This window comes from Melospiza melodia, chromosome 24 (assembly GCF_035770615.1).
Source record: "Melospiza melodia melodia isolate bMelMel2 chromosome 24, bMelMel2.pri, whole genome shotgun sequence".
Lineage (NCBI taxonomy): Eukaryota > Metazoa > Chordata > Aves > Passeriformes > Passerellidae > Melospiza > Melospiza melodia.
The window spans coordinates 9,619,780-9,631,831 of NC_086217.1; the positions used below are offsets into that span (position 1 = coordinate 9,619,780).

At 38.8% G+C, this 12,052-nt stretch overlaps 1 protein-coding gene across 6 annotated transcripts in view; it reads left to right on the forward strand.

Annotated features, from left to right (window-relative positions):
* The window catches only part of HELZ (helicase with zinc finger), an 88,021-nt gene that overhangs the window by 9,033 nt on the left and 66,936 nt on the right, over positions 1 to 12,052 (forward strand). For 4 of the 6 annotated variants that reach the window (XM_063176064.1, XM_063176066.1, XM_063176065.1 and 1 more), the window contains exons 2-3: positions 7,970 to 8,197; positions 9,909 to 9,945. The exons of 1 other annotated variant lie outside the window; for it this stretch is intronic. In XM_063176064.1, coding sequence (XP_063032134.1) covers positions 7,988 to 8,197; positions 9,909 to 9,945 — 247 coding nt within the window. In that variant the 5' untranslated portion in view covers positions 7,970 to 7,987. The remainder of the gene's footprint in view (positions 1 to 7,969; positions 8,198 to 9,908; positions 9,946 to 12,052) is intronic. One more of the 6 variants, XM_063176069.1, reaches the window with a different exon arrangement.

The following is a 12,052-nucleotide window of genomic DNA, read 5'->3' on the forward strand; positions in this document are numbered from 1 at the left end:
GTCAGAATGATAAGATACTTTCTTAATTCTTGTAAAGTGGTTGGTCACAGTATTGTAGGCATTATTGAAAAGTTAATGACAACATTCAAATGCTGTCTTTTGAATAGGATTTGAGCAGCATGCAGTAAATAAGGCCTCAAGAGCAGTGCTGAAGTATTTCTCTGGATGTCCATTAGGCAGCAGCCTCTCGTGCCCACTCATTGTGCCAGGTAGCCCTTGGCCAGTGTGCTCTGTGACTAACACAGTTGCAGGCAATCTCACAATAGTGCAGGCACACAGAAGGCCAGCAGAAGCTTGTACAGATGCTTTTGTCCTCACACAACCTCAGAGTATCGAACTTTACAACCCAGTATTTGTTCTGTGAAGTTAATGAATGCAATATGTGTGTGTATATTTGCTTTGTTTAACAGGAACCTTGTCTCTGTTGGCTGTGAGTGGCTCTCACACAGCACCAGCACAGGTCACATCCATGCTGTGCTTTGCCTTGCCAGGTATTCTGCTTGGCTTCATCAGGACAGGTGATGCTTTCAGACAGCTGTGTGAAAAAGGATCTTTTTAAAGGCAGGATGGGAAAGTATTTGGGATGTGCTGGATGGATGGGGTGGTTGCAAGTGCTGAGGCCATGAGATATTTCCAGATTTTGAGCCAAAGATAGCCAGTGTCTGTGTCTGAGTGTTGCTGCTGCTGGCTGCACAGATTGTCCTTCTGCTGCTGTTTCCAAAATGAAAATAAAAGAGATTAGTTAAGTGCTAATAATCACTTAGTAGTCTGTACAGAAGTCATAACTGGCATGCAAAAAAATGTAACTTGTTAGTATCTGTGATGTATGTAAAGTGGTTTAAAGCCTGCAGAGGATCCAGCTGCAGAAGGCATTTGCTCTTAAATCTCAATTGCCTGTGTCATTATGTGAATGATAAACCACCCACAGGCTCCTGTTCCTTCCCCAAGAAACGTGGCTGTGTTTTTTCTATGCTTTAGATTTACAGGATCAGACTCAAAGCTTCATTTACGTGGCCAGAGATCATTTGCCCTCCTCATTTATGGTGCTGTCTCTGATTTTTCAGTGTGGAAGGATAATCTGAGCATTTAATGGTTGGGGGCATCATGAGCCTCTTCTTTCCCCATTTTCCCTTCCCCAAACAGGCATATCATGTTCCTCAGAGGCCTTGGAGCAGGATTCCTGCTGCTGTTCTGCTATGGAATAAAACCTTGAGATGTGCTTGCCTCATTCTGTATGCTCCATTTCAGATTTAACATCATTTTTTGAATTGAAAGTAGGGTCATTTTGCCTGGAGTTGTACAACATTAGCCAAAGTAATTCAGTTACTTCAGAAAACTGATTAGATTGTCCTCTCTCAAGGGTGGAGGCTTTTCTATTTGTTCTGTAAGGTGTGCAGTGCATTTCTGAGAACTCCTTAACTGCTATTACAGACTTCAGCCATAATGGCAATAAATGAGTGCATGAGATCTCTGCTGTTATATTTTTCTTAAAAAAAAAAAGCCAAAACCACCTCTCATATAATTCTTTCTTTTGCACCTTGTGTATAAGAGATGCACCATCCTTTTCATCTCTGTTACATAGGTACAGGGCACTGTCATTATCTATTCTCATTTTATTAAATGATTTTTTTAGACTGAGATTATTTATGGTGTGTATGTCATGGCACTAGGAAAGTGCATTTTTTTCCTGTATGTCTCCATAAGTCATTTCTGTGTTTTGTGCAGCTCTATTTTATTCCCTCCTGGAGGCTTGAATAAAGGGACTTTGGGTTTTTATTATGTTTTTTGTCTCAAGGCAAAGATTGGGTTATTTTACCACAGTGGGTAAGGAAAATAAATGGATATTTAATTTTATTTTACTGATCTAAAGGTATTTTAGTGCTGTTTGGTAATAATACAAAACCAATTGACATGGAGAGATGCAGGCATGCCTTAAGATGGGATCACAAGGGATGCCAAAGCAACTCTCTAATATGATTCAACAGTGGAGAGATGTGCTATTCCCTGTTTTAGTGTGTGGACTGACAAATGCAGTTTGTTTGCAGAGTTTTGAAATTTTAGTTGAATTCCAGTGTCCCATGATTTCTAACTGTAATGTTGGCATGTTCACAGTAGGTAACTTTTTAATTGTGTAATATTCAGTGTATTAATTCACATTAAACCCCAGGTGTTTCCATACCTGTATAAAATAAAGTATCTTGTCATTTTTTTCTGGATAATTTTGAGTGAGAGGGAAACTGTTAATCACAGAGATTGTAACCATACCAACTTTGGGACTTCCCAAACATTACTTGAATATATTATGGAAATAACAAATTTTTGATGTGCGAATTGCTTACATCTCACTTTACCAATAACAACTTTGGCAAGGGATGGGATGTGCTCTGCTTGGGTCTGCAGTCTAAAAAGTTTGGGAACTCCTCTTAAACCTGGAGATTATTGGATGGATCCTGGAGCAGTTAAACTGATGAATGCAGCCTATGGCACTGACTGTTATGGGCAAGAAAAATAAATAAGACTTTTCTTTCAGTGGTGAGCGACACTTTGCTACAGCTCTTGATGGTAAATGGCAGCACGTGGCAGTAATTGATGGGGTGGCTGATGTCTTGGTATCAATAAGAGGCTGAGTTATAACTTAACCTTTCCCTGGCTCTGTTATCTGTCTTGTTACACATTTTTCATGAAAACTACAGCATCTTCAGGACCCTTCAGACTTCTGGGAAATTCAGTTCCAATTGTCTCGAAGCTCAGAAGTTACTGAGGAAGAACAGAGCAACCAGCCTCGTAAATAAATCTAAAGGTCTCTTCTTGCTCGTAAAAGGAATTGCTGGGAAGTTCTGATAAACCAGCTGTCTTTTCTTGAGTATTGCCTGAATTTATGACATGTTTAAAACTTCTCTCCAGTTTGGTGGCCAGCTTTTCCCGTCTGTGAGATGGGCTGAACAATCCCAAAGGGTTGGGAAACAGAGTGCTTGCATTTGTGTAGAGAGGAGCAGGAGTTCGTGCCCTGCTCTCTCTGGCCTGCGCCAGCCTGACCACAGTGGGCAGTGGAAGGGCAAATCCATCTCCTGCTTTCCCTTCCCAGGACAGAGGGCTGCTAGCAGGAGGACACGGCTGAATGGCCTTGGCAAGGAATGTTTTGTGCTTATTTCCCTCAGCAGAACTGTTGGAAGGGCTCTGGATCGTAATGGGAGCAGCTGGAGAGGCTCTTCCCCTGCACGTTCCCCATGGCAATGGGGCTCATTCATTTGCTTCACTCTGCCATTCCCAGGATGTGGCTCTTGAAGTAAATTCAATTGACAGTAAATCCCTACCAGTCTCACTGTAGGACTGCAAGTTGAACATCATTGCTTTAGCATAAATCTTTACAAGAGATGTTAATGTTTAGTTAAAATATGCAAATATTTACTGACTTGTCTACTGTTTGTCAGCTTGGCATGCGAGACCTTGGATCTGATCCTTCTGTCTTGGCAGACATTGGGAATTTTGCCAGTAACATTAATAGGAACAGCATTGTGCCCTCTAATCTGTTTGTTTATGAAGTACAGCGAGAGTTATCTGGCTAGATGCTTTACAGTGAATTGAAAAAGCATCTGTTTGAAATTTTTTTAGGGACTGTCACATGCTTTAGCTTGTTATTATCTTAGTGTATGGACCCTTTGATTCCATGAAACACATCAGTAAGATGTGGAGCATGGAAGTGCACAGTCATGAGTTAAACTGCCATGAAACACTGGATTTTAGTTCATGATGTTCTCTCCTCCTACATTGATTTTAATTTGAAGTTGGACCCATCAGACTGTGGAGTGGTTCTTCAGAGCCTCCTGTGCACCAAGCAGGCGGAGTGTTTACTTGGATATAAATGACTGTGGATCACGTTGTTTATCACTCTTCCTCTTCAAGCTGTCCCTTCTGCCTTCCCCAGCCCCCTCTGCAGTTCTGGAGGGGAAACATGCAGCTTTATTTGGAGATTGGATTTTAGTTCCTCATTTCATGTTTGTTTACAAACCCCCTTTGGCAAGAAGGTGGAATACTCATTAGGAATATTGAGCCTGAAAATCATTAGTTGTAGGGGGAAAAAAAAGAATTGCCATGGTTAGTTGTAAAAGCCACCAAGGTTTAAGTTACACCAGTTGGAACTAACAGGTCTTTGAAGTAATATTTTGTGGAAGATAAGCTGAGTACAGACTCACAGAATTTCTAGGTTGGAAGAGACCTTTAAGATCATTGAGTACAACTTGGCTTTCAATGAAATGCAAGTTCAGTTAGTTCTCTTCTACTTAAGGGCAGGAGGTTTTTTTGAGGTACAAAATGTGATGCCAGAATATATATTTATATATAGAATTTCCTAGGTATGTCCACCTGTTTTAGATATGCAACTTTAGATAGTGGGAATATGACTCTTTACTGGTTCTTCAATATTTTGAAGATGTATTAAACTTCACTAGAGGATAAACTAGTTCTCAGAATAGAATTTAGAAGTCTTTTGGCATGTGGTTTTTAAGGTCTCTTTGAGAAAATGAATAATCCTGCTGTTTGTTCTGTTGCATGTTAGTATTTTAATTTCAGTTTAGTAGACAGAAATGAAGCTCATAAGTAATTTGCTCAGTTTTGCAAAGTGTTGGGAATATAACACAGACCTTGTGACACTCCAGCTTTCAGTTCTAATCATAGTAAATTCTTTTAGAAATTCCAATTTTATGCCTGAAATCTTGAAAATAAAGATCTGTAGAACTGAAAATAAATTTCTTTTAACAAAATAAATTTCTTTTAACAAGTGCCTTTGCTCCTTGGCTGCTAATGATTCTATGAATGCTTTAAGGTTGGAAAAGACCTCAAATGTTGAGTGCAGCCTTTGATCAAATGCCACTGTGCCAACTAAACTGTATTGTGAAGTGCACTTGTATTTTGAGCACTTCCAGGGGTGGTGACTCCATCACTTCCCTGGGCAGCCCATTCCAATGCTTAACCACTCTTCCAGTGAAGAAATTTTTCTTCATATCCAACCTAAACCTCTCTTGGTGCAGCTTGAGGCCGTTTTTGTTTGGTCACTCGTTCCCAGGGAGCAGGGCCCGATCCCCACCTCCTTTCAGACATTGTAGGGATTGAGAAAGTCCCCCCTGAGCCTCCTTTTCTCCAGGCTGAGCCCCAGCAGCTCCTTCAGCTGCTCCTGGTCCCACTGGTGCTCCAGCCCCTTCCCCAGCTCTGCTCCCTCTTTGGCCTTAATGCCCTTCTTGAAGAGGAGCCCAGAAATGGACACTGGACTTGAGGTGAGGCATCAGCAAAACAATCACAGTCCTGCTCCTGCTGGGACTTGGGAACTGCTCTGGGTGATTTTAAATGGAGATAAGTCAGGTACTTCAACAGACCAGATTTTAGGAAATGGTGGTTGTAATTCATGTTCACAAGTCTCAGTTGCTGATTTAGGGTACCAAAACAAGAAAAAAAGGTTTCTGAAGTCAGCAGGAAAAGTCAGGTGTCTCCTGGAGCAGTGTAGAACACTTGGGCTGCAGTCTGAAGTAGATGGCACAATTGCCTAATAAATGTGCATGTTTCAGTCTGCTTGTATGGCTATAGATGGGCTTGAAATGAAATCTGAGAGCCTGAGTGCATAATTTTCCATATGTTGTCCACATACTGGTTTTGTTTGTTATAATTTGATTTTTTTCCAAACAGCTTACACTGCAGGCCTCCTCATTTATCATTGTGTCCCATGTACTGTGATTTTGGTGGACTTTTCACACTGAAATATCACTGGTGTGACTCAGTTATCCAAGCCAGTTATCCAGCTTGGTCCTTACTGCTCATGTTTACACTTAATTCACAGGATTTAGCTCAGTTTAGCTTCAGTTATATCCTCTGAAGTGCTCTGGAGTCTTCAAATTGACCAGAGAAGTTGTGTGGGCACAGCTTGGTGTGTAAAATCCAGCTTCTCAAACAGCTGAGTTGTGTATTTCTCCAGCCAGTCAGCATAAGGCAATTGATAAGGAACATCTTTATCTTTTTCATGGTGCCATGGTGGAGGAGAAAGGTTTCAAATCTGTCAGCTGTGCTGGCCAGGTCACTCAGGATGGGATCTGTGTTTAATCAGCTCTTTGGGAATAAACACACAGAAGCTCTGCTCAGCCTTTTGGTCAAAGGAATTTTGGTTATATGTCAGCCAGGAAGTGAGGAAATCAAAAGTACAGCAGAGTTCATGGAGTCCTCTATTTTCAGTCCCTTAGGAGGAAAACAGAATGTACATGAGAAAAACATCAATTAACTGTTGTGTCACTGTGGAAGCAGATCCTGGATTTCTGAAATACACAGTGGCCTAAAATGGTAGTGAAGTGGAAACCAGTGCAATTTTTAGTTGTATCTAGAAAAGATCTTTGCATACACAGCTTAAGAATACCTAACATTTATGTAATTGAAAATCTGTGCTAAGTGATCCAGCTGAATCTTTAATAGAATTACTTCATGAATGAATTTACTCATATGTATGGAAATGCAAAACCTACTTGCCTGTTCCTATTGTTTGAAAGTGCAGACTTATTTTTAGCAGAAAAAGAAATATCTGGATGAATGAGGTAATATTTTGTAAGGCTGTTATTAAGGAAGAGGCACACGTCACAGATTTGTACCAGGATAACTGCAAAATATTCAGGCTTGCATTCCTTCATTTTAGAGAAAATTTTTTATTTGTTGTAAATGAGAAATTTTATATTAGTGTTTTAAAAGGGAAGCTGGTTTAAGTCTTGAAAAATCAATATTCCTTTATGTAATTATTTTGATAATGGAAATTTAAGAATAGAAGGGAACAAATAGAACACTATGTTGTACAATATATGAAAAGACTTGTTTACAATTCTTCTGAATGTTGACTTGGGCATGTGTTAATGGGAAAAGTGGGACAATGGATTATTTTTCATAAGAGGAAAATGCATTTGTTTGACTGAATTCTTGAAGTTACATTACTTTTGGTTGAAAATTGGAAAATACTAAGTATAAAGAAAGCTTTTAACAGTGAATTTTTAAAGTGGACTAAAAGTATTATTTGAAACAATTGTAATAGTTGGTCTCTAACCAGAAATATCGACAATATTTGCTTGCTAAAAGCAAAAATCAGAACTCTTAAGATTTTTCCTCTTTCAGTTATCAGAAACCATTTTTGTGAAGTCAGTTTTAATGTGCAGTGTCTCTAGGGATGTGTATCCTGTATTTAAGTATGGTCAGAGATTATAGAATTGCTTTGCTCTTCTGCTGGTGGTTCAGATGTGGATAACCATTTTCTTAGTTTATTGGCAGATAATGTCTGTCTGTGGACAGAATTTTTTCTGTAACTGTCTCAATCCCCCCTAAATATTTACCTCAAAATTATTTAGGAGATTCTGCTTAAAAGTGTTGGTGTGGCAGGGGTATTTAGACTTGCTCAGCCATAAATGTAGCCAAACGAGCAGAAGGACGAGGCAAGTGGTTGGTTTGCTGTTGACCCCATGGTTTTCCTGTCCTTCCCTGTCCATCCTTGTTGTGCTTCACCCAGAGGAAACATCTCCTCCTCCCAAGTGTAGGTGAGAAGTGCTTGGAAGAGGGAAGGTGGTGTGGAGTACATGGCTGCAGGCTCAGAGACAGCACTTAGGGATGAGTTGTGTTCCTGCCAAAGCAAAGGTCATGGTGCCACTGAAGACCCAAAAGCCTCTGCTTAAATCCATGCTGACTTGAAAATTTGAAACCCCTACTGACATTCTTAAAATCAGTCATGGGCTTTAAGTACCTTCTTGAATTAGAATCAGAATCGAGAGCTGGGAGTGATGAGAAAAGCCTGGGAAGAAACCAGTCAGTGAGGAGCTTGGTGTAGGAAATGTGACTGGCACAGCACGAGGGGGATGTGATGCAGCACCTTGAGACGGGAATGGAAGTTGGTTGGCAAGTTGTCAGTGCCATTCCACAGCTAACCAACGTTTTATCGTCCCCTCTGCCCCCGCTCTAGGATTTCTGTCCCTGAGTCATGGCAGACAGAAGACCAGAGAAGGCATGTGAACAAGCATGTGAATCCCTTAAGCAGCAGGATTATGAAGTGGCAGTGAAGCATTGCACAGAGGCTCTCCTTTCCCTCAGCCAGTACCCCCCAGCTCACCTCCCGGAGCCCTGCCAGGCAGAACTCGACCGCATCAAAATCGAGACTCTTCTGTATAGAATTGCTTCCTTTTTACAACTTGTGAGTGTGACTCTTTATAGTATCTAGTGAACTGGGAAGAAAAGTCAAATATCTTGTATTGTCAAGATTTAAATACCGCTCAGAATTTTTGGCATGTTGCTCTGCCCACAGAATCCCTCTTGCTGTAGCATCTGTGTGGTTTCTGTCTTGTAGCTCTCCCCGATCCATTTATTTTTCAGGATTTGAACCTCTTGGTTTGGATCTCAACCACAGTTTTCTAAACAAATAAGGAAAAATACTTAAACATTTAAAATATATATGTATATATTCCAGAAAGGCAAAATATCCGAGTTAAGGTACATATGCTGAATTACATACCAGATTACCTTCTCTTTTAAGAGCATCAAATTAAAGTTTCTGCAAATAAAAATACCAAAAAACAAAGTTAAGAAATGCCAGAATCTAGGTAGCTGATTCATACTTGCTTTAGCTCCATTTGCATAGGTCTAAAATTAGTCTTTTTATGCTTAATCCCAGCTTTCCAAGGCTTGGCTGGAGCATATCTGGTGGAAGATATAACTTTTAGACTCTGGCAAATATTTAGTGGAAAGGTGAAAATGGCTCTTGTAAAGGTTTGTAAATGCAAAGCAAGAGGCATAACCCTGAATTAAAGGTGACCCCATTGCCAAAGTTGTGTCCTTCCTTTAAAACATCAGAGCTTCCTTTCTTAAAGGAAAGGACATTTCAGTGCTTAAGAATAAACCCACAACCTGCTTTTTCTTACCTTTCTGAAATGCTATTACAGATTTCCAGCAGCCTTGTCCACTCCAAATCTTCATATGTTGAGTAGGAGCAGTTTCATCCCAAGTTTGGCCAAGTCACAAGACCTTGCTGGGCAGCCTTAAGACAAACCTTGCCCATCTGATGAAGGGAGTGTTTTTAAGCATTCTTTAAATAAATGGCTGGATTGGACTATTCAGTGTGCAAAATAAGAATTGGGAAACCTCTTAAATGAGGAAGTGACTTATGGCTCCTCAGGGGAAGAGATTCACAAATAAGTGAGGTTGGATTTTCTAATAGAAGTTGTGTTACCACAGACTTGACCTCTCAAAATTATTTCTGTAAGCCAATGTGCAGATTGGTGCTTGGATTATTTAATACATTTCTGACATCACTCTTTGAAAATCCTCTGAGGCACCTATCTGGATGTTCATCATATTATTGCAGTGAGTCTGCAGGGACTTTGGAAAAACACTTAAAATCAAAACCTTCCTATTAAAGACTTGAATTACATAGATATGTAAAGTCTTAAAAGAGGAAAACAATCCAAATGTTCCTTCTTGTTTTATTAAACAAAGTAATCTTTAAAATCACTACTGAAAAGACAGAATAAAATAATCTTAAAATTTAACATTACTGTTTTAGTGCAAGATTAAAAACCAAACAGTGTCTTGAAAGTTAAGTTTTATATTTTTCGTAGGTGTTATGAGCCAACCACAAACATATAACACACACACACCTTTGCCCATTCAGGCTCCTTTTTAAAATGTCCACATGCTGAGAATTTGAGAAAAAGTCAGAAATTAGTCTTCATTCTAAGAATTAATTATATTATAATTGACATATGATTTATGTTCTTTACATGTTCTACCCAGGAAAAGACAAGGTAATGGTTTCTAAAAAGTTTTTAAAAACTTGTAATTCAAGCATGTAGTTGTTTATGCTAACTGGAATAATGCTATTTTTAAACTTTTCATGTTTTACCTTTCAGAAAAAGTATGGGCAAGCAGATGAAGACTGTAGGCATGGTATGCTTATTTCTTTTTTTATTACATAGTGTTATGAATTGCAGTCAGTTGTCTGAACTTTTAAAACTGATGCCCAGATTTGTTAGTTTGCTAACAGTGGTTTTTTCCCTATTTAAAATTATGTATCTGCTTTATAATACTTTTTCTGCTTTTTTTTTTTCCCTTTTTTTTTCCCTTAAAGAGAGATGTCACCATTTTTCAGCTCTTACTCAAATACATGTCTTTGGCTCAGAGGTGCTATTTGGCTAATAGTTATTTTAGTGCACAAATGTAGGAAGAGTTGATAATGTCAGGATTCTCACAAAGACAGCTGATTGTTCTGCCTTTCTTCCCAGGGACATGGTGGATATTTTGGTTTGCATTTGGGACTTAGTTCAGAGAAAATCAAGATGATGCACATTTGTTAAAGCTTCCAAATGTGCCTATGTCACATTGAAGTCGAGCCTTTCATGTGTCACTGCCTTGCTCAGTTTGGGTGTTTTTGAAGGAATTTCAGAAATTCCTAATCCTCTGTTGTTCATTTATAATGCAAATTATTCAAAATTCACTGAGAACTCACTGGGTTTGCAGAGTGATGGAACAGAGTTTATCAGTTAGATTTGGAAAGTAAAGGTGGGTAGATCCCACTTTTTTTTTGAATCTTTAACTACTCCTGAATGTTAAAGGAAATTTTTTCAGGTGACAGTTTTGTTGCACAGACTGTGATCTACTATTCTGACATTCCTGTGCTAGCAATGATAGTCTTTAGATTGTTCCTTTCTGGGTTGGTGGCTTTTATATTGTTTTGGGTTTTATATTGTTTTGAGGTTTTTTAATGTGCTTGTCTTCACTGATAGTCAAATCCTAGTTTGGGGAATTTGTGGGGCTCTGCAGGCTACTTGTGAAGGTCCATAAAAATTGACTAAGAAAACCAAATTTGCTTTCTGTAGGTGTAAAATTGAAGTTTAACACCTTAAAAAAAGTCTGATTGTTGCTTAATCAGTATCATTCTTGAAATAGTCTGAAATGTAAAAAAAATTTCTTTTACCTTATTGATGTGTGCTATGAGGGTGTAATATTCTAACTTCAGAGTTGTCTTTCATGATGGCAAATAAAAGTGAGAGACATATGGAAAGCTGAATGATGGTTAAAGGAGGTGGGAGGGAGAATGCTGTTTTTAATGAACAGTGTTCTCATCAATGAGCTCTGATGGGTTTGTCATGGGGACAGGGGTGACTTTCATCTGTGGAACTTCTCTTGGTGTGTGTGTCAGTTGTCAGTGTCTCAAAGGAACTGTCATGGTAACTGCTTGTCATCTCTCACTGGACAGGCATAGAAGTGGGTGGAACAGCGCCATTGATGTCTATCTTCTTTTTTAAAAATTAATAGAAAAAACAGCATTTAAATGTATATTAGTTAACAAAGAAATAGCATCCAGATTTATGTTAATTTACTTCATTCGTGCCAGCATATTCTGCACATATTATTTCCCAGATCTAAAACTGAGGACAGTTTTGAACTTTCTAATGCCATATTTATGTGTGTATATAAAAGTGTTGTGTATGTGTTTATATATTTATATGTACACATATACCATATTTTTATGAAGATATGAATGAATGATTTGGTTGTGGTTTTCCATGATGTGTGGTTATCAATTGTAGCCCAGCACCTGACATTCAGAGTATCTGCATTTATGATCTTAGTTTTGGTTTTGTTTGAATTATTGTTGGGAAGAAACTACCTAACATGGACTACTTGATACTCACACTCCTTGGTACTCACAGGCTTCTTATAATGGGCAAAGCTTTATTCAAGCTGCTGTTCTGCCTTTTTACAAGACCTGACATGTTGCACAGCTGTGATGGTTTTATTTGAACCTGAATGATCAGGGTTTTCTGGAATAGCTGGAGAAATACGTGTTCTTTATAGTTCTTTACATGTTCTTCTATATACTGCTTGTAGGCTTACAGGGAATGATGATAACTTAAAATCTGTTAAATTACTCCACAAATCTTTCCCCAGAGAGAGTGCTTAATGTGTTGCAACTTTTTATGTGGAACTGTATGTTTTAGCAGGGTGATATTATGCAGATAATGATATGAAATATAATAATTGGAGATTTATA